The following is a 27,743-nucleotide window of genomic DNA, read 5'->3' on the forward strand; positions in this document are numbered from 1 at the left end:
CATAAAATTGCGAGAAGCATGCCTTGCAGATTTTAAAACTAAATTCGCTTAAATTTTCTGAGAGTTGAGAACTATAAGAAATATTGATAAATGTTCTTGTTCGCGATTATATATTCTCACGATTTGATACAAAACAGCGAAATTAAGTACTCGCGTAATATAAGGAATTTACAGTACTCCAGTGGTGCAAGCTGCAGATACATGTCATTTATATCTGGATATGTAAATCCACAAACAAATTTTTTTTCATTAAAAAATAGTAGTAAATCTTTGTTTTTTAGGAAGTGGAAATTACATTACTGGTACATGAATATCTCTTTTACTTTTATTTTTTTCATGAAAAAAAGAAGAAGAAAAAGCAATGGATAAATCATACATTCAACAATATTTTCATTAAATCAATATCACAAACAACTACCAAACACAAAAATTTTCCATTGACCAATAAAAACTCATGCGTACAACTCTAAATGAAACATGTAATAGGCACTGTAATTACAAAAACAACATAATTTTGCGTAATTTTTCTCCTTCATAGATTTAAAAAAAAAAAAAAAAAAAGCAAGAAACTAACTGAAAGTAAGACTGATAAGTGTGTTAGTATATAGTAGGCCTAGAGGTTGGTCTAGTTATAGCAGTAGCTTTTTACAATACAGTTTCATGAACTACAATATCTTGATCATTCTTATCTCAAATACCATGAATGTATAATTATATGAAAGCAAGTTAGAGGTCCCAACCACTTGTTCTATCTCCCAGTCTTTTCTCAGCCCAACCATGCCACTTCAAGATATTTTTTTTCATAAAGCAGGTGTTGCAAATATCTGGTGAATTTATACTTTCCCAATAAGAATCCTGATTTATTAGTTGATATTCAAATTTTGGCCTTTGATATTTTGATTTTGAATGGCAACATAAAGTAAAGTGTTGGAACATACCTATTAGCAAGTTTCCTTAACACGAAAGGACAGCATATTAATGACCATCTTGAAGTAGAAATTCAATTCTAAATGTGAACAAAGATTCTGAAGTTTATTAGTCTAGCTAAGAGAAAAAAAAAATTAAAGAAAAAAAAATTGTTCAGATCCTGACCAGCAAGATTCTTTCACATGAATGTGCCTTATAAAATCAAGTACTTGTATAAACAGGTAAGCAATATATATGTTTGAAGACTATATATTAACATATTGAAAAAGTAGTTCTGATATTTGTTTCAGCAGTGTCTGTAAAAAATAAAGAATTTGCGATAGTTTAATATGTGTAACAATAATCCAACCAGTGAATTACTTGTATACTGCACTAAACATATAATTATTATTACATCCATTAGGCCTATGTATCCATAAAATACCTCGCAAATTGTGCTAGATGTACCATTATTTAAAAAATATACTGGGGGGGGGGGGGGGGGGATTGGATGTATCTATATAATTATAATAGAAGACCTTATGTGATTGTTTTCTATTTTAGTACAATTTCAATTTGTGAAGAAAAATTATGAAAGCTAGGATTTAGATTGTAAATCGTGATATCAATGTATCATGAATCGAAAAGTCTCAATGTATCGAGAGACATCTTGATTTGCTTGGGCTATACCATGACACAACTTTACACATCATTCTAATTTGGGAAGCTTTTTTTTTTGTTTTATTCACTAATAGCAACATTATCTAAAATACATCAAATGATGGCACTTCTGATAAACATATTGTTTGCAAAAAAAAAACATAATAATTTTCCATGAAAGAGAGAGAGAGAGAGATCCCTTTTGATAAGAGATTTGTTCCAGCAAAATCTCTTATCCATTGGGAATTACCTATCGAGGAGAAACTTACGACGCTTGATACATGACTCATAAGCCTATTTCTACTGTACAAGTAAAATAAAACATGAAAACAACTACATGCTTTGGTTAAATAAACCATGTTGCATCATATTTGTTCTATTAAAGCTAGCAAATAAAACCATTGCAAAATCTCCTGCAAACAGAACAAAAATTGAAGTTTTTTTAAATCTTCCAAATGAATAAAAAGACATGCAAACAAATAGACTCTATGGCTTTTTACTGGCCAAAACATTAGCCCATGTGGCCTCTTAATGATACATATATGAAACCTCCATGAAGGGAGTGAAATCCAAAGCAGAAGTGTCTATTGGAAAACTATACACTACTGGGTATATGAACATTACACAAATCTGTAAAGTTTGAAAAAGAGCTGTAACAAAATAGCACTATTTAGTGTTCATACAGAGTTTTCAATGACAAAATTCTTCAAAGGTAAACAATAAACTATGGAATGCACAAAGATGAAAAATTTAAAAATACATTTAAGTTAACAATAACATTTAAAAAAATGTCTGAAAATACTATACTATATCATAAAATATAAAAAAAACTTTTACAATATAACATTTTCTGTGAATTTCATTTTATATAATATTATTTGTTTTCATGTCAGAGAAGTAAAAAAAAACACCCCACAACTTTAAATATAATGTCATTGTGTATCTTTGCTGTAATTCACATGAACAATTTCCCCAGCATAGTACATTGCTTTGGGATGTCTGTAATATTTGTTTATGAGAATTTAACAATTACACATAACATTACAACAGTTTCCTTGTAATTCTTGGATATTATAACCTTTGTATACCATCCAACGAATACGATTTTTTTAAAAAAGTGTATACATTGGGAATAAATTTACTAATACTAAATATTATTACTTGAAAAAAACAAGGTCCCTTCCTTTCAAGAAAAAATTTGGGTCAAAAAAAAAACTTTTGGGCTATGGTTTCTATAAGTTTATCCTTTAGTTTTGAATCAAGTGTTTTCTTGAATCTTGATGTTAAAACCCCTTCCTTGTACATCAATGAACACATACCTACATACAAATTTTAATACATAATAATTAAACACCCCCACCCTCCACCTGAAAATTCAAACTTCCTCTTAAATTCACATAGTAAAGCTACCAAAAAATGCATTGTATCCCCCCCCTTTTTATCCCTTGAAAATTTTTCTGGATCCACACACAAGATAGTACACTTGTATTCCAAGAGTAACGTACCGTAAATCCAGCTTACTCTGAAACCTTTCTAATCTGAAACCTGTTTTTATACATAACATCACTGTCTTCATGTTCATTCCCAGTGCAAGTCTCAGATTTACACAACTTTAATTTAACTGTAACATACTGTTTATGGTATATAACATATGGTAAATCACGGCAGACATTAATATTAAAATAAAACAACATTCATGTCCCTGCATTTAAACAGTGAACAGTCACTCCAACCAAAATTGCACCATTAGTTATCATTTGAATAAAAAATCAACCACAATTTATTTATTTTTTTCTTGTTTTTTTTTTGTTTGTTATGTCCTCAACACTGACAAACGGAAGGAGTCTGTTCTCTTTGGCACCAGAAGACTGGCCACTGAAAAAAACAAAGCACGAAAATCAGAACTCTGCATGTGTGTGTGTGTGTGCAAGAGAGAATTAACATAATCTATTCAGCAGCAAGGAATATAATGCTAAAGTATCATGCTGTAAATGCTGTGAAAGAAAATATGGTAATTAAATGAATTACAACAAAAGTAAGCACAAGTCAATGGTGACTATAAAAGCCTTTCCACCCATATTGCAATGAGTTTAGAGTACAGTAAAACACGCTTATAACGAAGTCCCGGGGACTGCAAATTTAACTTCGTTATAAACGTAATTCGTTATATCCGTCAAGTTTACAACATGAAATAGAGACTTGGGGAATGAAATTCACTTCGCTGTAAGCGTCAATTCATAATAAGCGTGTTCGCTATAACCGTGTTTTACTGTATTAATGTGCTTGGGACATTGGAGTATTAAAGACAAAAAGTTATTTTTTTATTTACAAGCATCTTCCTGCATTTTTTCTTGAAAGTTATTTCATGTTCTTGTTCATGTTAGTATTGACAAATGTATCGTAAGATTTCTTGGGGAAGTAATAAAGAATAAAATGTCAAGCATTTTTAAGACCAGGAAATGTTACATGCAATTTATGTTCTTAATCAATTATCCGTATTTATTTTTCTTGAACATATCAAGTTATAACATATATTACCCAGACTTTGTGGTAAACTACATTTGTAGGACCAGAAATATTCCTTGAGGATTTAATTTCGTTATTTTCGTTGGCGGTATACATCAACGAAATGAAATCCATAACAAATTTTTCAACCAACTAGTAATTAATGCAGAGTTGATACGTGATAGATTTAAGGGATTACAATATGACAAAATTTAATGCCAACGAAATTGTATTTGGTTTAAAAGCAACGAAATTTTAACCCAACAAAAATATGTGTTTCTACAGCAAGTTACAGGTGAATATTTGTTAATGCCAAGATTTTATTATTGTTTACATGAACCAGTACTTTATAATTACTACTTGTTGTAGTGAAAAATGACTGTCATTGAAAACTTTGTACAGTGTAGTTATGAATCTATATCAGAGGTCCATGTGTTTTGTTTCAATGACCAAGAACATTGCATTTACCAGGACTATTAAGTATTAGACGGTTCTATTCTAACATCTTTTTTCAAATAGATTCAGACGTTCTCCACAACATATACTGTGTACAGGATTATTTTCGCCCCATATTATTTTTTGTCTTTCTTTACTTGCAAATGGTTTCAACCCACGTTAAAAATTCGCCCAAACATAGCTGTGTTTTTCTGAGACACAATTTGAGACATTACAATTCGCCCGCAGACGAGGGCGAAAGGAGCGAAAATAAAACAGAGGCGAATATTTCCTTCTATACAGTAGACTGCATAGCTTAAAAATTCATATCCTTGAGAAAAACTTCATATTTAAATTCATTGTGGTCCTTTTTCTAACCCCTGAGGTCAAGGTTTAAACAATGACATCAATAATTGCTTTGTTTTAAATTCATAAAGTTTTTGGGTTTTAATGTAACCATATCCCCCCATCCCCTTTCAAAAAAGAAAAAGAAAATATTTTTCTATGAAAAAGAAATTCTCAATAAAATGGTTATGGTTTAACCAATTTTAAAATATAAAAAGATTCTAAATACCCGGTAATGGTTTCCTTTTACGTAATTTTAGTGTGTATAAAAAGTTAGGTCACTATTAGGACCTGATGGCAGAAAAAATGAGACTTTAAGGTAGCTCGCGGGTTTACCTGCTTGTGAGAAAACCTACCTTGAAAATTTGTCCACGTGATCCATAGGTTTTATAGTTTTATTTCTAAAATTTATTTAAGATTCGTCTGCGCGGTAATAATGTTATCGTGTTTCAAATACAGTGTCATTAATAAAATCAAACAACGCCATTTCAATGAAATATATAGTAAAATGCACATTTTAACCGAGAAACGCATTACAAAACTATGCTACAAACTTTTAAACGATTCAGACGAAATTAATCATACTCAACACAAACACAGAGGAGATAATTATGAATTAATTCATAAAAAAATATCAGTATGTGTTCTCGGCCAATTTTTGGCAAAAAAACTTTAAAGATTTAAAAGATTTCTCAAAACCTTATATTTTCATTACGACGTTAGCCTGACGTCATCATTTCCTTACTTCTTAGAACACCAAAATTGAAATGCTTTTATTGACAAGACTAGCTGTTTAACACATTTAAGAACATGTAAATGCTTATTAGACATTATTGTGAATGTTATCAAATGCAATTAATGTAAGGCTGTAAAAATACAGAAAATTGCTATTTTTGTTTTTATGAAACTCTGAGTCAATCAATGCAAAAATAAAATGCCAGGCAACTACTGACATTATAAGTAAGTAATCGAATAAAACAGTTATCTCAAGCCAAAAGAAATTTAAGAATTTAATCGGTAGTACAGATTACGGAAGTTATAATTGTAAAAAAAAAAGCGAAGTTATGCATACATTCTATTTTAAAACATGACTTTAAATGGAAGAGTTCTAACGCACACTCATTCTTTTTCTATATAGAACAAAATGTGACAATGTATGTGACATCTTTAAATTTTCAGCACTTGATATTATAAATCTTTGTATAAACAGTCATAAACCGCATTTAAGCTTTTTAAAATATTTTCTTTTATACTTCTAAATATTTCATTTGTCATTTTAAAAAAAAATTATGAGTTTACAATGATGGTCAACTCTTTACGTCGATTCCTATTGTGACGTCAGCAAACCCGCGAGCTACGTTAATGTTAAAACATATCACTTTTACACAGGCATGTAACAAGACAGGGTCAAAAGAAAAAGCATGCTTTCAAAGTAGCCATCACTGCCCATGAACATGTAAGCATATTTTTGCTAAACCATTTTTTTACATGTAATTTTGCTTGCAGCATTGTGATTTGTGAAGGAACTTGCAACACAGTGATATTTTTTTTCACTTTCATGGATCATTGTATCCATATTGGATCATAATATATTATATTGTATGTTCCTGTAAAAATAATCATTGATATTAGGGTCTTGTTTCATTAAATAGTAAATTTTTCCTAAATAAAGACTGAACATCAACAGTAAACAGCTTACTGTAAATTCCTTATTTAACGCAAGTAATTTTTTACGTGATTCAATCCTTTTACTACGGTAAGTACGTATCAAATAGCGAGAATATAAAACCGTGAACACCGAGTTTTTAATCATATTTTTATATAGTTTACAACTACCCTAAAAATAAAAGTAAGTTTTTAAAATTCCAGAGATGTACTTCTCGCAATTTTACGCAGATATTCTTCCGTTTAATTAGGAATTTACAATATTATGTTACAAAGTATAAGTATATGTATCTGACCCTGTCATCTACTGTAATTTATTTGATCAATCATATGTTAGCAACTGAAGGACACCATATTTAAGATAAACATAGCTTTATGTTCATCATCAGAAAAATAGATCAATTAATGTGTACTTCTGTGTAGAGTTTTGCCTTAAGACGGCTCAATGGTCATACCCATTTTCAGACCGTATTTGTCTCCTTTAGAAGAAGAGGTCTATATCAAGAAAATACCCAAACTCAAAAAGGGAAAAAAATACGGAATTTTCTTTAATGAAATACACTTTTTAAGCGTAACAAATTACATCTTAAAATTCTAGGCTGATCAGATTCTAAATTAGTCTCCTTATTAGATACTCTATGTACATGTAGTGCATAAGAAGGAAGCAGATTTACTCTTCACAAATGGAATCAATACACAGGCTATATTAAAATACAGTGCAGTAACATCTCTTTTAACCTTATTGTGCCTTCATCTACAGACTTAAACATCTTTATGTTGGTACACATAATTTTAACGAATTCACAAGAGAGTTTATGAAGGATGCTCCATGCAATACACAGCTCAGACTGCAGCCAAAGGTTGGCTTTCAACATCAAGCATTGTTGCACATCATCCCCATGTGATCAGAAAGAAAAAGACAGGGGAAGGGCTAGTATTTTATTTCCAACAGCAATCCCTTTAGAAATTTTGCTAGTTATTATTGAAATGTGTATATGCTATCGCAGTAAGCATTTACAATTTAGTGTAATTCTATTACATTAAGGAGATGTTATTTTTTTTTATACATAACTAAGAATTCATACCTCTATTTACGCAAATTCTGAATTTCTGAAAAATTATGGTTTTGTGATGTTATCAATCTGTACTTGCTTGCATTTTGCACCTATACAGAGTACAAGCCAAGTTGTAATCTAACTACAGTTAATAATCGCAATTGCAATCTAACTTCTATTCTTAATTACATTTAATACCTATTTCACCCAAATTACCACCTGTGACACCTAAAGAATTCTAAAATGAAAAATTAATAATCTGTCCGAATCTCCTTAACCACATTGAACATTCAAAAAAATCCAAAATGTCCTTCAAAATCAATAGGAATATATTTGGTGATTTTTATTCTATTTAAGGCCCATTTAAAATTGACTAAAAAAATTCAGCTCTTTGTTATGCAGCAAGTTCCATTTTAAGGGACTCTTTAAACATTTCAAATTTCTTTTCCATGAGCAGTAATTAGGATGAAAACTAACAGCATAGAAATTTAAAGTTAAATGTGTCAATATTAAATATTACTCTGTCACAGTTTCAATCATGCTAAATACTGTTTAACATTTCTTTAACAAATACCTACAGTTAAACAAACTCATTTTTACATAGGGGAGAAAAAATAAAACAACTATTTACTCATAGCTACCATGGTTCTCTACAAATAATAGTATTTATAAAATGTGTATGATTTATGATAAATGTATTAAATTTAGCCAAGCTCTAGCTGCTTTTACTTTTGTTAGTGATTTTTCACAAACATAACACGATAAAATACATATACAACCTTTAATTTGTTACATTTTTATATAAACATATTTAAAAGGTGGGTTGCAACTTGGAGGAGGAATTAGGGTAAACAGATAAGCACATATACGTACGTCTGTTGTCTTGTGGTGTCATCGGCAGATCCGTAACCCGTTGTAGTGCACAAATCCACTGATTCATGTCTTCGCGAGTTTCAGCACTAAGAATAAAGTCACGTTCTGGGGTATGTAGCGTGAAAACATAACCCTGCGTGTTACAGTTGTCGCTGCATCCCATGCTCACAGAAAAGTCTCCGTCTCGATGCCCAATGAACACCTCTCCTTTAGGATAAGGTTGCTGTGAAGAAGCCAACATAATTGTTTCTAAGTTTAAAGGTTCTGCATTAAAATGCTTGGAGTCAGAAAAGTGTCAATCTTTTAAAATAAAAGATGGTTGCCATCATAATGTAAAGAATATTGCAAAGAGGAGTTCTCATAAGAGTTACATGTATAATACAATGTATGAAGAGAGGTATCAGAAAGGGCAAATGTAATAAAATCTTCATTTTTGTTCATGAAGTTTTAGACTTCTGCATAGGGTTTATAACCATGCAGAGGCTAAAAAGATTGGAAAATCACATTTTCAATTAGATATCAACATTTATGTTCTTCAATCAATGCAATATTGATGATGTGGCCTTGACCTAAGTAAAATGGCCTTTAGTCAGGTCATGAGGTCGCAGTTCATTGGTCACCACTGTGCCAATATTGACCCTCAGATAACGAAGTTGGTTATATGACTTTGGGCAATGACGAGCATGAAGATTGCAACATCCCCCCCCCCCCCCCCAAAAAAAACCCCACAACTTTCATTGTTTGATCATCAATTTTGAGTGGGCCTATGTTTACCAGTGGCTCCTCCAAGTACATAAGTTTCCTCTTGTCAAGCGTGAAAAATCTCTTCTTGAAAGGCTCATTCCTAGGTCCCATTTTCTTTAGCCATCCTTCTAAGATAAAGTCTCTTGTCAGTTCCTCTGCTAACTGGAAAATCAAAATTCTCTTTTTGAATCCAACACTTTGATCCATTTTGACCTCATCATTTTACTATCTAATCAAAAGTAAAATGTGTTGAACCTTTTATGGCTTTTCAAAAGATTTAAGTTATTTTAACTTTAATTCAATTGGTCTTTAGGTGATTTCTACATTCTTTTTTTCTGGAACACAAGCACAAGTATACCTACCAACCAAACTAACTTTTTTGTAAATGAAATTATAAAATTTGATTATCAAAATCAATTTGTAATTCTACTGATCCTATACATTAAATAAAAAAATATACATGCACTTTTTCGAAAGAGAAAACAGTTACCCCCCCCCCCCCCCCACAAAAAAAACAAAATGAATGAACAATTGATTATATAAAGTTTTAACAAGAAAACAAAAATTAAATCATGAATACCAATTATTTTGACAAAGACTTTAATATAATGTCCCTTACTTAAGGATACAAAACACTTTTAAACTAAGAACAATGAAGTGTCCTTATCTATGCCCATGATGTAAAAACAACATTTGGGGCATCATTTAAAACTGAAGCACATGTACTTACATCAGATTCCTCTCTATCTGGAAACGCAACTTTCTTCCTCTCCAATTTTGCTGCACGGATGGCATTATACCAGTCCACTGCATCCTGTGGAGATTTTTTATAAATTAACATTTATAATAAAGATTGTGTATCATTATCATGGCAAAGATGATTCACACCCCAGTTAAAGAAGCTGCATTAACCCCCCCCCCCCACCCCACCAAGCAATAGCTATACTCAAGTACATGAAGCTCTAAAAAAGAAAATGTTGTCAATAAGGAAAATTTTTTTTTTCAGTCACCTTTGGATCATCTGTATATACAAATAAATTTCTAGTTGAGCCTTTGGAGAAGTATGTGATCTGCATTCCATTGGGGTTTCCAATTTTATCAGGGGTAAAAACTACGTTTATGTCATCTAGATTGATTTCTGCTTTTGGTTTTTCATCTTTCCTACTCTGAAATAAAAAGAAGAAAGACACTATAAATCATATTTGTCCCTTTCTTAGCAATTCATTTTTGCAAAAGCTGTAATTATAAGACAAGAGTGGAGGAAAATGTTGAAAAGGTAATTTTTTAAAAGTTTTTACCAGACAGAAATGTATTCACAATTTACTTTTTATTTTTCATTTCTTTTGATACAAAAACCCATCTGACGTACTGTAAAAAGTACAATGCACAAGTGTGTGAATGGGTTTTTTTTTCCATACTAACCACTGGTTTTCAATACTTCAACAAAATTTCTTATATGCATACTAAAGGACTGTATGTGATATTGGCCTAAAATGGCCCCCTAAAATGAACATCATCATTTTACTGTAATTCTTTGTTTTCTCTGTACAGATATATATGTGATGTTTTTACATAATGTTCATTTTGATACAACTGCCCACAATTTAGAAATATGACATTGTAAAGACAACCTTATATGTATATATTCCCGCCATTTTTAGCATTAAACAGCTTTGTTTTCAAGCAGTTTTTTTTTCCAGAAAACATAGAGCGCATGCTTGAACAAAAAAGATATTATAATCAGAAATGTATCTTGCCAAGGCTAATAAGTGACAAAAAAATTTCCTTGTTCAAGCATGCGCTCTATATTTCCCATTCATAAAAAGATAAGAAAAAGGTCAGTTTTTGACTAATTTTGATTGAATTATATAGAAATACATGTAGCGTCATTTCTGATGTCATATACTGCCAGTGAGTGCAAATAAATCAAATTAATAGGTGAAAAATATATTTTACATCAACTTTTTAAAAATATAACATAACATTTTTTTGTACCAGAAACACTTTAAAAAATGGTGAATTATGGGGGCCAAATTTAACTCATATCATATATTATAAAAGTTCTTTCATACATCCTTCCCCATCCCACCCACCATATCCACCACCAATCTACTTCCAAATAAAACTAGAGGTACTGTGAGCAAGCTCACAATTGATACCCCCCGCAAGAAAAAAATCATAACGCACATATTTTTGCTATTATAGAAAATATTGGATGAATCTATTTTACTGTCCATTTTCTATAAATAACAACTGCTCTATTTTTTAAAACTGTTAATGCTAATAGGAGTAAACAAACCAATTTCTATCCTTTCATTCCATTTTATTTTAAGTTAACTGTTAATGCATGAGGACATTTGCATCCTTCCGTTAACAACCATGACTCGAATCAAACAAAATCCACATGTCAAGCAGCCATTTAATATTTGCACATTTTGAATTATTGGTATACTGAGCCTGATGTTTTTCCAATTTTTTTTTCCACATATTTTTTCCCCCAAAAAAATTTCATCGGGGCAGGCCATTTTCAGAGACGGGAATGAAAATCTAAAAATAATTTTATGTGGCCTGAGAAGAGCAAGATTTGTGTCAAATTTAAGCTTCTGATATTTCCATTAATACAAGACATGACACAGACAGAATTGAGCATTTTTGAAACAATGACCTTCAACTTCCTCAATTGACCTTAGGTCAAGGTCATGACACACCCTTTGGTCATAAGCAATCTTTGTGTGAAGTTAGAACATTCAATGCTTCTCAATAAGAAAGATATGGACCGGACACGAATTTTGCACTTTTTCTGCCAGTGACCTTGCCCTTGCCCTAATGACCTTATGTCAAGGTCATGACACATCCTCAGGTCATAAGCAATCTTTGTGTGAAGTAAGAACTTCCAATGTTTCTCCATAAGAAAGATATGGACCTGATACAAATTTTGCATTTTTTCTGCCAGTGACCTTGACCTTGCCCGAATGACCTTATGTCAAGGGGTCATGACACACCCTTTGGTCATAAGCAATCTTTGTGTGAAGTAAGAACTTCCAATGTTTCTCCATAAGAAAGATATGGACCGGACAGACTGACAGACGGACGGACGGACAAGGTGATTCCTATATACCCCCCAAACTTTGTTTGCGGGGGGTATAAAAAAAAATCATACACTAGATGAACGTGAATTCCTGAGAATTCAAATAAATAGAAGAGAGTAAACATAACATACTATTGTCAAAAAAACGCACTACCTAATTTATATGAAGAAACATTATTTCCTTAATAAATGAAAAAAATCTTTATCCAAATTCTTAGTCTAGCTGTCAAAATGCTAACTGCTACTTCAAAATTAGTTCCAAAAAGGAAAAAATAATATGTTAATCTTTATTTACCAAACTCCTGATACCCTCTTAAAATTCTTAGAGTGGACTCCTTTCCTTGCATAACAAGGTACTTGGAATGTTTAATAAGGAAACAGTTCTCAGCTAGGAATATTTGTTAAAAAAAAAACAACTGTATAATTTGCAAACCAGCATGAATCTTTCTTAATAATGATTTTTTACACTTGAAACAGGAATATTTTAGTTCTACGAAGGTCCTCAACTCCTTTTGTGAATTTCTTACGGTACAATTTTTTTTTTTTAAATATCTCAGCATAAGCAATTTTTTCCGTATCATCTATTTAAAAATTCTATGAACTGGATTTCCTATACGTTTATTAATAATATATAGATATATATAAAAATATAAAATCCACAGGCACTTGACATATTTAAAAAAATTCTTTTTATAGACAGACCCCTGTTCCCTGCACATACATGTGCTGCACTTACATTTTCTTTGGCATAGTATGTCAGTGTTCCCACATACATGCGCTGCACTTACATTTTCTTTGGCATAGTATGTCAGTGTTCCCACATACATGCGCTGCACTTACATTTTCTTTGGCATAGTATGTCAGTGTATTGCTGTCCCTGGATAAGATAAACTTCCTCTTCTGAAACTTCTTGTCGTCCCTCCCTTTCTTCAACATGATGCCCTCCTTGACTGGAGAGTTGTAACCCGTCGGCATGTTTGGGGTCTTGAACTCTAAGCGACTGTATTTGGCTCTAATGAATTCTGATTTCAACACCCTGCAACAGATATGATGCATTTGTATGCTGTAAAGCATTCAATTTATCAGTAAGCGTATTTCAAATACCACGTACCTGTAAACATGATCTATTAATACGATTAATACAAATAGTACCCACGGCATTATTTTTGATAATTCTATCCTATCCTACAGTGAATCTATCCTGTCGTACCATGAGAGTATACTAGCTATTCTATCGTGCGTTAATCTATCTTATCTGCCATTAATCATATCGTGTCTTCTCAAGATCTATCAATCATTTTTTGTTAGTTTGTTTTTAAGGTACAGGTTGATCTGAAATTCAATTTTTTATCTTGATAAAAATAACGTTGCTGGTGTGAAATGAATCGAGACATATCATTTTATCAGTTATACACTTTATAATACATCAAATACTAATACTGTTTAAAACCACGAGGTCCTGCATTTGAAACCTGCTGAATGGCTCAGATTCAGCATTAAAGGCAGTAGGCTTGAGAGTGCATCAGTATTACAAGGTGCACCAGCAATGCAAGTTTAGTAAAGTTAGGACCAGTAATAACTAAGATACAGTCATCATTGGCATCTGCTTTAAAACATTTAACCAGCTCAAAAAACCTTAACCTCATTCAGCATCTGAAACCTTTGACTCAGATTCAGCATTCAAGCCTGCCAAGTGCATCAGTATCAGAAGATGCACCATTCATTCAAGTTTGGTGAAGTTATGACCAGCAGTAACTTAGATATAGTCATCAAAGTGCCCCTGCTCCCAAAACTTTAAAATGCTTCAAAAATTTTAAACTCCTCAAACATCTGAAACTCATGGCCCAGATTCAGCATCCAAGTCTTTTTAAGTCCATAAGTAGGTCCAGATGCATCATCCATGCAATTTTGGGGAGGTAGGACAAGTAATAACTTTGCTACTGGACCTGCTCCAAAAACTTAAAACAGGTCTGGATGCCGACGCTGGGGGTATAGCATGAGCTCCCCCCCACTTCATCTTGGTGAGCTAATATTCGCTAGCTTGTAATAGGCTGCTTACTCTACATCATGTTGGTGAGGCTTTCTGTAGTATGGAGGAATATATTTCTCGTATTCCTCATTGACTAAGTCATTCCCTTTCTCTGCCAGCACCTGAAAAAAAAAAAGATTTTTAAAAACCTTATAATAATTTGTGATAACTTTCACTACATTAATGCAACTTCATCTACAACTTGCCTAATTTGAGTTAATTGCCATGAAACTGAAAAATATATTGAATTGAATAATTTACAGGTTGGCCCTCTGATCATCATCAGTGAAAATTACTTATCCTGCCTGTGGCGGTATGGCCAACATTAAGAACTCATTAAATAAAAATGATATAAAGTGGATATTAATTCTTACTTGGTTTGTTTTTTAATGTAAATCTATAATTATTGAAATGCTATGAGCTTAAGGGTACCATTAATCTTAACACAGAGTAGTAAGAATTTTTCATTACAAAGACAACAAAAAATCAAGAGAAGTTATATCATTCCAAACATGGAATCATATGCCAGTTGAAAGCTTGAGAAATTTATAAGATTGAAACCCCTAAACCAGTGCTTTTTCTTCCTTAAAACTAAAAGCATAATTATATCAATGACACGTACATATATCAGGTATACTGTGAACAAAATAACTCTTAGATAATATATCTCTGGTGCCCTCTGACATTTCGAGGAAACAATCTGCACTTATAAATACATGATTTGAAAGTTATGACACAAATCAATATAGACAGCAATCATTATATCATGTGTGTCAGTTGTATTCAGAGAAATTAAACTAAAAGTACATGCAGAACCATTTTAACAAGGCCTTAGACTTTAAGTGGGATGTGACTATCTATTTTTGCATCAAAACAAGTTCAAAATGATGCTGGTTTCAAGCGAAATTTACATCGATTGCATAGTCTTAACTCAAAAGCCAGACAAATCTTGATTTCAAAGTGCCATGGCTGAATGGCCAGCAATGAAATAGACAGGCCTACTCACAATGCTGTTTGTCAAATTGACACAACTATCCAAAGTCCAAGCTCTTGTTTAATAAAATGATTCTAAAACTTAAACAATGTTGATATCTATTTATATAATTGCAAATAATTACTAAGTAACACATATACTCTTGAATTTTTAAGAAAAAAATCAATTGACTATTAATTTTCACAATATATGGTTTATTCAAATTATACTGTATATAAAATTTCAAAATCAACTCTTTTATACCAGTATTTCATATAATTAAACATAGGTAATCATAGATTACTAAGCTCACCGAGACGGATCATCACCCTTATGAGACATCACCTTCATAAGACCACCTTTATCAATTTATATGAAAATCATACTTTATCATCTTGGATATTCATGGATTCTGTTTTGACAAAATATCGTATATCATCTGATAAATTTTTTTATGATAATCATATGTTAATATGTTAATCAATACAATGATATAAAATTAAATATTGCATCATGTCATATTTCTAATATAATAAATATCATATAATAAATAAAATACCGTAATAGACAATAATGAGATTTGATATTGTAACGTATGATATGACATTGTATTGTGTTATACCTTATTGTATTTGATCACATAATACAATATCATAAAATATAATACAATATAGTATCATATTACAATATCATATTACATAATACATCATAACACTGAAACATGATATTATAGTGTATAATATAGAATGATATTGTATTGAATGACACTGAAACATATTTGATACATTATATGATATTATATCATATAATACAATATAATTTGATTCCAACATTGTATCTTATCAAATGATACAATATTATGTGATATGGTAAAATATTATAAAATACATTATTATATTATACATATTGCATCATATGACACAATAAAATATATTACAATATCATATAATACAATTTCATGTGATATGATAGTAAATCATATAAACCAATATCATATCATACAATATCGTATGATACAATATTATATAATATTACAATATCATATAATACAATTTCATGTGATATAATTCTATATTACTGAAACCAATATCATATTATACAATATTGTATGATACAATATTATAGAATATACAATATTGTATCATAGGATACAATATAATATTTTGCAATATCTTATGTAATTGTATCATGTGATAAAATAATAAATTAAAAATACAATATAATATTATACAATATTGTATCATAATATACAATACTATACATAACAATATCATGATACATAATCATATCATAAAATATCAAAAAAATTGATACAATATCATATCGTATCGTATAACTTTTTTATAATATAACATATGATATCATATTGTATCATATCAAGCAATATTGTTTCATATCATACAATACTTTATCATAGGAATCATGTTATATCATTTATCAACAAACACATCTATCTATCGAGCTGGTTTGAGTGAGGTAGGAGATTTCTTTAGCATCCTTGATAATGGAGATCAGGCTCTGCTTCTGAAGCAACCTCTGCATTTAATTTATAATAAAGTTAAATCAACTATGCAAGCTATCATCTATAAAACATGTGACCTGTTCCAAAAAACTAAACCTCATCCAGCATCCGAAACCTATGGCTCAGATTCAGCATTCAAGCCCATCAGGTGCATTTGTATCATAAGACGCATCATCCATGCAATTTTGGTGAAGTTTGGACCTGTAATAACTAAGATATCATCATCAGAGGGCACTAGCAATTAAAACCTTAACTTCCTCCAGCATCCGCAACCTATGGCTCAGATTCAGCATCCATGCCTGTCAGGTGCATCTGTATCATAAGACACACCATCCATTCAAGTTTGGTAAAGTTAGGACCAGTAATAACTAAGATTTATTTTTTAGCATCCTTGATAATGGAGATCAAGCTCTGCATCTGAAGCTACCTCTGCGATTCATTCATATAACAGTTAAATCAACTATGCAAGTTTGAAATAGTACTATCATCTATTAAACATGTGACCTGTTCCTAAAAACTAAACTTTATCCAGCATCCGAAACCAGACTATGCATTCAAGCCTGTCAGGTGCATCAGTATCATAAGACACACCATCCATGGAAGTCTGGTGAAGTAAGGACAAGTAATAACTAAGATATCATCATCAGAGGGCACCTGTTTCAAAAACTTTATCTAACCAGCTCTTAAAACCTTAACCTCCTCCAGCATCCGAAACCTATTGCTCAGATTCAGCATTCAAGCTTGTCAGGTGCATCAGTATCATAAGACGCACCATCCATACAAGTTTGGTGAAGTTAGGACCAGTAGTAACTAAGATATAATCATCAGAGGGCACCTGCAACAAAAACTTAACCAGCTCTAAAAACCTTAACCTCTTCCAGCATCCGAAACCTATTGCTCAGATTCAGCATTCAAGCTTGTCAGGTGCATCAGTATCATAAGACGCACCATCCATACAAGTTTGGTGAAGTTATGACCAGTAGTAACTAAGATTAATCATCAGAGGGCACCTGCAACAAAAACTTTAACCAGCTCTAAAAACCTTAACCTCTTCCAGCATCCGAAACCTATTGCTCAGATTCAGCATTCAAGCTTGTCAGGTGCATCAGTATCATAAGACGCATCATCCATACAAGTTTGGTGAAGTTAGGACCAGTAGTAACTTAGATATTGCTATCAATGGGCACCCGCAACAAAAACTTTAACCTGCTCCAAAAACCTTAACCTCCTCCAGCATCCGAAACCTATAGCTCAGATTCAGCACTCAAGCCTGTCTGGTGCATCAGTATCATAAGGCACACCATCCATGCAAGTTTGGTGAAGTACAGACCAGCAGTAACTAAGATACTGCTATCAAAGGGCACCTGCAACAAAAACTTTAACCTGGTCCAACAACCTTAACCTCCTCCAGCATCTGAAATTTAGGACCCAGATTCAGCATCCAAGTCTTTCAAGTCCATAAGTAGGTCCAGATGCATCATTCATGCAAGTTTGGTGAAGATAGGACAAGTAATAGCTTAGATACAGGACCTGCAACAAAAACTTTAACCAGGTCCGAACGCCGACGCCGACGCCGAGGGTATAGCATAAGCTCTCCTTGACTTCGTCTCGGTGAGCTAAAAAGGCAGTTCAATTCTTCATAAATCTTATTAATATAAATCAAAATATTTATGGCAACATTTTTACAAAAATGTCATGTAAATAAACTTTATTTTCAAACTGCATCAGGTATCAATTAATTAAGAAATTAAGAAAACAGCAAGTTAAAAAGTTCACCTGGATATAAACTTGGTTGTTCACAACATGCCATGCTGTTAATTACTTATATATACATTTGAGAAAAGCAAATCGTTCAGAATCATTAATATAATAGTGTTTTTATGTTTACAATAAAAACTGTCAAACGATAAGTGCATGCGATCATCATTGTGACGTAATGAAAAAGTTCACACTGAATTTAATGTTTTCGTTATTCTATACCTTCATATAAGGAAGCATATATGCAAATGTAAATATTTAAGGAATAAGAAATCATTCTTATAAAGGGGCATGGTCACGATTTTGGTCAAATTTCATTTTTCTGTTTTTATTATTTGCAATGCTTTAGGAATGCATTTCTAATGATAAAATGAAATTTGGGTGCCAGTCGTTGAGTTTTAAGCAAGATACAGGGCTCACAATTCTTCGTCATGCAAATAAAGCTCGTGCCCTGTTTTTGTTTACATACCAGTAAAAAAAATTTTCAAGCAGGTTTGTTTATCTTATTATTCATTATTAAGCATGAATAAACAGTTCCTAATGATTAACACATTCATTTTAGGTCTAAAACCGGAATTTTCACATCAACATTCAAAATGTAAACAAAGTCTTTGTTTACATAGCGAGGATTTGTAAGCTAGACTGTAACTCGCTTATAACTCTTCAAATGACACTCAAATTTTGGTTGCCTATTAAAAATGCCTCACTGAAGCATTTTAAACATTAAAATCGAAAAAATAATTTTTGACCAAAATCGTCACCATGCCCCTCTAAGTATTATGAGGTAATAATTTCGGTCTAAGCGTGGTCAAATATAATAAAGCCCAAAGGGCTCTGATTATGAAAGATTTGACCACACCCAACCGAAATTATCACCTCATAATATTCAAAGATTTGAATGATTTCTTATTATTTTTATTATTTCAAATATCTATATACAGTTTAAAACAAAATTTTAAAATCACTATTTTTTTTCATGTAGCACATGCTATGTATTACAGCCAATAAAGTCTTTTAGTGAAGCTATAAGACATGCCCAGTTGTGTCGCTCATCTTTTATGAAATTATTGGGTTATAGGCTTCAAAATTGATTGGTAATGTTATCACAGAAAAAAACAGTTGAAAATGTAAATATTATATTTTGAACACATCCCCATGTAAGGCTTTATGCAATTACCTCTACTTGGTCTGCATCCCAATTATCCAGTCGTATGGATTTGACCCGGCTCACATCAGTTCCAAATCCACGATGTACTCCAGAGCAATCCAGACAGATGAAGACTCCTATATTACAAGACGCCCATTCTGGATCTGCAACAGAATACCATTAGCATGATTAAAACATAAGCACAGAGAGCAGTGAACAAGGTAGTGTTGTCAAATCGGTTGAAAATCATAATCGATTAATCGGCAGAATTGGTTGTCTTTTACCAACTGAGGATCGACCAATAATCAAATCTGTAACAAATTGTATTAAATTCATTAAGATGGGGCACTAAATTTTATGCTGTGGTTTAATTTAAAATATATAAGTGCTTTTTGCATTTACGTATTAAAGCTTATAAGGCATATGCTGAATTGTTTTTAATTATAAAAAATGTTGCATATCTTTCAAAATTGAAATAAAGAAAAACCCAGTGTGCAACAGTTTTTATTTCATTAAATACAGAAAATGGTACATGTAGGTGTAGTATCAATGTAATAAGCCGATTATAAAATCTCAAATCGATTATCAGAAATTGACAACCTTTCCAACTGATCATCAATAAAAAAGCGATCATCATGACAACACTAGAAAAGGTATCAAATAAATGTACAGCATGTTTCATTTTAACTTTTTTTTTGTCCAGTAGAGTATACATGCATGTGGTGGAGTACATGCATATTGTAGACTGCATCATTTTATTTTAGCCCCTTTCGCTTTCATTGTCAGCTGGCAAATTTAAGACTTGGGGAATTCAGAACAATTTTTAAATAAACCGAGTATCTATTTCTTACTGTTTCTGGGTAAATTCAAGACAGCTGGGATAAACCGTTTGCAAGTATAGAAGGGTGAAATAAACATCGGACAAAATTAATCCTGTATACAGTAATCTCCACATTTCATAAAAATTAAAATATGTGCCAAGTAAAATTTTGTTGTACTCAAGTATATTTTGATTTTCATTGTCAAAAAATACCGGTATATTCTTTTTATCAAAAATAAAATAAAAATCTACCTGACCTTTCTTGACATCTGTCATTAGATAATTATATTGCACATAAAATATTAAAAGTCTGACATTTCCTCTTAAATAAAAGCATTAACAAGAGGCCCATAGGCCACAACAGTCACCTGTTTATAGTAGACCTCTGCCAATGGTCTATAGAGTAACAAAGCAAGAAAAATGATAGAGGATTTTATTTTGATATACTCATATTTACATCTACTAGGTATTTTTCCCTGTACTTCTTAAATAAAAATTGTTATTTGTATATAAACTGACAAGACAGATATCTACATGATCCATGATCCAGTTTTAAATATGTTTAATAAAAAGCAATCTGTCTTAGAATGGATATATGTTTGTTTGGTTTTTTTTTAAATCAAAGTATTGAAAGTACTGAAAAGGAATTACCAAGCTTGTTTGGAAAACTTGCAATATTTCTTTATTAAGTAATGAAGAGTTCATGTATAAGATCTGAAAAAAAAATCAACCTTTTACATGATGGCTAGTCAATGTCTTTTCCCTTCCCATAAAACCAGTGTATGTATTTTCTAAAAAAAAATCTTAATATGTATAACCATTGCCAGGGAGTATAACTTAAAAAACAATGTTTCAAGTTTGAACTCACTTAGTACGAAGTATAGGACCAATTAAACTAAATAACATTATCTTGCAAGTGGGTTTATACATGTATATAAGATCGGGGGATCCAACCCTTCTGCTATATATAATTAAATTATAGAATCACCCTCCATTTTAACTTGCACAATACAAAGGTAATTGTATGTTATAAAAATTTACTAGACTTTTACCCGTGCGTGCACGGGTTGACAATGCATATGATATCTGGCATTTACAAAATACATTCATCGAAACACCTTATATTGTTGACATTTGCATAACGAAACTTCAAGCCTACAATAATGCTATTAATTTCACTACACTCTGCTGAGTTGGAATAATCTAACTGTGTCTCGCGAAATGCCTTCATCACAGTCAAAATGCCTCCATCGTGGGAACGCACGGGTTTTCTATCCGTTACACTGCAGTGTAACGAATAGAAAACCCGTGGGTTCCCACGATGAAATGCCTTCCATATACCCGTAATGTAGCAGAAAATTGCTGAATCGCTCCAAAACGACTTTGGAGAAAATTAAGTTGCATTGAATATAGCATTCAAATTGTTCACAAAAACCATTTTGAAGCTGTAAATACCTTTCCTCGAAAAGTTTAAATCTATAATTGCAGTATCCAACATATTTCAACAACGTTTTTTACACATCTTGTTGACATTCAAAACTCTCGGGATTTTTTCAAGTAAATGCACTGTCTTAGAGTTATCTCCTGTATTTTCTTCGATTAACATTAAAAAAATTCCCAATGAAAATTAACACACATTTGTTTTATCGTTTCCAAGTTTATCCATGCAAATATGATATTGTGGAAACATAAAATAAAGAGCCTCTAGTGATTTAGCGTGAATGTAATGCGCATGCGCAAGAATATAAAATCCAAAAAATTCAGATGATTTCCGGAATTTTTTGAAGAATTTTCGTTGATTATTAATTAAAGAAGCCTGATTGAGAAAAAATAAAAACAAATTGGTAATCTTCAAGTACCAATGATGTTGAAAATATATAAAACAAAAGACAGCACTCTTCCGATTTATCGGTATTAAAGCTAAAAAATTCGAGTCTATTATTTTAATATAGTAGTATAGATGGGAGATCTATTAGCCCTTGGAATTTGTAATGACATAGTTGTTTTGATTACAAATAACAATTTTTACCTCGGAATAAATATCATTGCATGTGCATACTAGTATTTTTATTATGAAAGATGCTTTCATTGCAAACTTTAAAGTGCATACAGAACAAAAGGATGATTTTGTGTGACACAATATCACGATACTACTTTTTAGGGTAAAAAGATTTCAAACTACCATAATGTCGCTTGTATAACACGCACTTCTTTCAGCCAAAATTTGATCAAAAGTGGGGGTGCTTGTTGTACATAGGACAAAAAATTTACCCCCTTTTTTCAAGCTGTGATTCTGATACCACAGGAGTAATGATTGCCGATATAGTCTGTTATGCAAGTTGTGTGAGTGTATACTAAAGTAACTGCACCAGAAATACCTTATTCTTAGTTTTATTTCCAATATATGTATTGAAATAATTACCCTCTCTCAACACTATTTCTTGCATCAAACAAGTTTAAATATCGCCAGTGTATTCGCCATTACGTAAGCAGCCACCTGTTGACTCGGCGCGTGGTCAGTGTTTGTTTAACAATTCCGGTGTCAGCGGTATGCACCTGTCTTGTGTCGGACTTCACAGGGTATTTTCAAGTGCATGAAGATTAGCGATTATTCTGATTTTATTAAACTTGATTACTTCATGTCCAGTTATGCAGTTAAACGTTATTACTTTACATAGACACTGCTAAAAATACATCGATCATTTGTATGACTTGATAATGACGATATACGACATACATAAGTTTCTTCACAATGTTTATTTAACAACAATCAAAGAGTTTGACTATAATTTATCAATTGAATCATTTCTTTTGATGATGTTTTGGTTTATATCTGCAAACATTATTACTTTTAAGCACTAATTAAGCTCGGTTGCCATTCTTCTCTACATATGATGATCTTCAACATCTCCGCTGTTGTATAAGAAACTCTTTACGAAGTGTCAAATGATATTTGATACCGCCCATGTAAATCATGCCTTCCCTTTTAAGTAAAATTTTAAGAACTTTGACTCTAATATCGCTTGGGCCATGTTCCGATCACGAAATTACAGTAATTGCACTTGGGTTATAAAATTATCATTGAACATTAATAGCTAGGCTTTTTGGAAAAATGGTGGCCGTCGATTTTCATTGATGTGCTAGGCCTATGTTCCGATCACAAAATTAAAGAAATTGCGCATGGATTATAAAATTATTATAAAACATCGATAGTTTAAGAGGACAAGGTGGCCGTTGATTTCACCATTTTTGGGTGCGTGTTATACATAGGACCTGCTGTTTTTTTCTCCATTTTTTGGTCAACTTTGGGGGGTGCCTATTTTACACGAGTGCGTATTATACATGATATATTACGGTACTGATCAATTTATTTGTTGTCATAATAAACTGTCACTATATTTGTTACCTCCCTTTGGTTAAAAATTTACGTTTTAATTACAATTTTTTTTTTGTATTTATTATTAAAAGTGAACTGAATAAAGGACAGAGGTTTTAATTCCAATATCTACATGTCTGGTAGGGGTACAGTCTTCAGTCTAGTGGTCAGTTTTACATGCAAATTACAAGGAGGAAAGAATTGCTTACTCTATCATGGTTTGTATCTGTAATTCAAGCAATAGTTTCACTTGGGTAGGAATTAAAATATTTACGTTTCGTCACATAGAAATGCCTTATAACATGATATAACTAAAAACCCCCACAAAACAGTACAATGTCTATGTTACATGTGATGCCTGCACACATTAATACCACATTGTTTGATGAAGACCATTTGACCCAGTTTGAGGTTGTTTATTTTCCTTTCTGTTTTTTTTTTATCTAGTTATTTTAGATGAGGTGCTGAGTACACATGTGCTTATTCTAAGTTTGTATACACTGTAAAAAGTATACTCTTACAGTACAACTATTCACCCTTAAGTCTGTATGTAGTTTTTTTTTTGTCTCAGTCACTATGTAGCTAAGCACTCCAAGTTTCATTAAAGTTAAGATGAATTGGTAGTAAGGACAACTCACATTAAACCTTGTATGTATGCATGAATTTACCTAAATTTATCATACTATAACTGCATACACCTACACATACATTGAACCTGGCCTTCACCTTTTGTGTGTTGTTTTTATTTACTGTTATCTTCATCAGGAAGTGTGTGCGAGATAAAAAAAATGCTCTAATTAATACATAGTTTGATTCCATTGTCACATTGACCATCCGCATAAAATTATTATAAAGTTTCATCCAGCCGCTGCAGTCAAAGTCATATATGACAGTTTTAATCTTTAAAGAAGCTTTCTAAAAGAAAACCATCTAAACATGAAAATCAAAATTTTTATCTACTAGTATTACTACATGTAAACATTTGATCAAAATGATACGATTCATAATATAAAGTCTACATTGTAAACAGATGTTTTCTGAGAGACTTTCAAGAATTCAACAAATTAGTACCACGATCTTGAGAAGATCAAAGCATGCACCATGGTGCAGGTTTCCTCTTTTCTATTTTAGGTACAAATTTTAGATTCGAAAGGTGCATGCCACTCTTGGCTCTTGAACGATACTTCATTTGGAGTAGATATATATATACTAGTCTGTGTGTGCAATTTGATCATTAACTCTTCCTTGTTTGGTTGATCAATGTTGATCAACGTGAACTTAATAAACTAAAAATAAATAAAATCTGATAGGAATATAATCAAACTCAAATCAAATCCCAATTGTTATTTGAATATCATTTAATCTCGCATATTTTTTCCCTGAAACTGTCACTAAGGTGTTTTTTGTTGCATGCATGTGCATATATTGTTCGTTTTCTTCCTACTTTCTTTGAATTTAAAATAAATTTAACTTGTCTTCTATTTATATTCAAAATATTTCTCTAAACATGCATCCATTCAAACTCTTTATCAATCATATCTGTATAATTATTCAAAACCTATTTCGATATTTGATCAATTAAATGTACCCTTAGTACTTTCAACTTTGAAACACTTAATTTCCAGTGCTATATGAATACCCTTCATTTCCTTTATTTTAACCTTTTACTTTTTTTATACAATCAAAACCACTTGTTTTGACCATGCAGTCAATATTTATTGCATTCACTAAAAAATACTGTATATATATGTACTTAGAGTTGGAGTTTGTGTTTTGTCCATTATATCATATGGAATACATGTACAACAAAAATTTCCTTACACTAGCTTGCTTACATACTATACTATAATTATACACTCGTAGTTTAGCACTTCAATTACAAAATGAAAGCTTACACAAGTGCAAGAATTATTATCAATTTATATGTTAATTTAGCACTTCAATTATCTGATGGATGTACATACAAATGCATATAATTATTTGCATTTAGCGGTATCTTTTTTAGATACGACGTTGGATAATAAAATGTTGGTGTGTGTATTCATTTTAGCATGTCCTGTAATACACACTCAATGGCTTCAAATACAGAATGTTGTCATTTCTTTAAGCATTTGCTTAATACTGTGACAGTCATAATTCTATCAAAATATCTCTCTCTCTCTCTCTCTCTCTCTCTCTCTCTCTCTCTCTCTCTGTTTACTGGTATGTAATTTCTCCTGCAAATTTAACATTAAGTTAAATGCAAAGAAGAGAAGATTAGGTAAACGAACCTTTATTAAATGCAGGGATCTAGATATATCATATTATGTTTTTTTAACCTTTTTTTTTAAATATATATCTATAAATGGGAAATTCAGCACTGCACACTGAAGGTCACATCTATGTGGCAAATATACAGGGGGGGGGGGGGTATGGGGAAATATCCCTGTGAAAAATTTGAGATATCAAAAGGTGAGCAAAGTTCTGCACTCTGAGCTTATGGAGGTAATTCCTAGACTTTTATCAACTCAAGACCTATCAAAACCTCATAAATCATTTTTTAAGAAGGGGAGTGTTACATGCTTAATATCCAGTCATAATAAAAACATCATTGATAATTCATTGAAATGTGCAAATTATACGCTAATTGTATTAACAATTTAGTAAATCCATACTTGTTTCAAATGATCGTAAATAACTTAAATATTGAATTTTCACTTTCTCTTTTTCATTTCACAATAACTTAAATCTTAAATTCTCACTTATACATTTCATAAAACCAAACGATCTTAAGATTCTATGACTGAAGAAAAAGGAAAAACTACATTGTCATTTCTTTAACATTGTTGCTATATCTGACAATGTCAGTTGTGTGTTTTGGAAAGGTTGTCATATGCATAATTTGCGCTCCTGATCAATTTTTCACAGACAGCTACAGAACAAATGTAGCACAATGTATTAAAGAATCACGTAGCATCAACCATATAAGCTTAATCAGTTATTTATTTGTGATGTGCCAGACTCAGAAAGGCATAAAATTTATTCATCTCATACAAGTAAATGTTAAAAAATCGCCATTTTATGTATATTTTATGTTTAATATGTTTTGGATGCTTTGGATGGTAAAGATTTTTGGAGCAGGTTAACTCTGAAACTGATGGCCATATTTTATATTGGAAATACATTACATTTTACCATGTTGACTTTGTATTCCAATGTATGCTTTTTGGGGTTTGCAGCCTCAAGTTAAGTAAATTGCCAATATGTCAAAGACACAAATCCATAAATATATAATCTAAGAAATACTTTTAATTCAAGTTTCACCTGAGTGGTTTAAGCAGTGCATTTGTTAATATTATGATTTAATAAATAAAACGTTACAAGCTTTCATTTTTCAAAAAAAAAAAAAACGACAAAGGTGTGCACAGTCAAAATGAAAGTTACAAACAGTGACACCACCCCTTGTAAAACTTGAAAACAGCTTAAACCTTACACCCAGAATATTTTTTCAGTTTAAGTCATTCGGGAACGCAATTCAAGAACTATCAGGATAATACTGATGCGATGTTTTTGAAAGAAAAGCGGTAAAAAAAATTTTCAATGATACGTCTGTCAAACTCATGTATTTTGGATTACATTGATTTTAAGGATAATTGAAACTATGCCAAAAAGTGTCTAATACATACTTTCTTTTCCACAATCTGCACACACACCATTCCCTGGTCTTCGAATCAATTCCTCAAGAAACTTCTTGTGTTCCGCCATCTTGTGGAGCTACCTTCCGTAGCTACTATTTTTAGTTCGGAGATCTACCTTGTGACGTCATTTTAACTATATTTAGAAAAATGTTTAGTAATTTGATC

The 27,743-nt window shown here is 31.7% G+C and overlaps 1 protein-coding gene across 2 annotated transcripts; it reads right to left on the minus strand.

The window, feature by feature from the left end:
- Positions 1-359: 359 nt before the first annotated feature.
- On the minus strand, positions 360-27,721 carry LOC105331486 (arf-GAP with dual PH domain-containing protein 1). 2 transcript variants are annotated; one of them, XM_034458486.2, is made up of 10 exons: positions 27,567-27,721; positions 19,736-19,869; positions 14,336-14,427; positions 13,117-13,312; positions 10,199-10,354; positions 9,919-10,002; positions 9,219-9,350; positions 8,445-8,667; positions 7,602-7,626; positions 360-3,441 (listed from the first exon to the last, which is right to left on the minus strand). In XM_034458486.2, the coding sequence occupies exons 1-9, from the start codon at positions 27,643-27,645 to the stop codon at positions 7,604-7,606; spliced, it is 1,119 nt and encodes a 372-aa protein (XP_034314377.1). In that variant the 5' UTR covers positions 27,646-27,721; the 3' UTR covers positions 360-3,441; positions 7,602-7,603. The 2 variants fall into 2 exon arrangements, with proteins under 2 accessions (XP_034314377.1, XP_034314376.1); XM_034458485.2 differs by lacking the exon at positions 7,602-7,626.
- Positions 27,722-27,743: the final 22 nt, after the last annotated feature.

The sequence above is a fragment of the Magallana gigas genome, chromosome 7, assembly GCF_963853765.1.
Source record: "Magallana gigas chromosome 7, xbMagGiga1.1, whole genome shotgun sequence".
Lineage (NCBI taxonomy): Eukaryota > Metazoa > Mollusca > Bivalvia > Ostreida > Ostreidae > Magallana > Magallana gigas.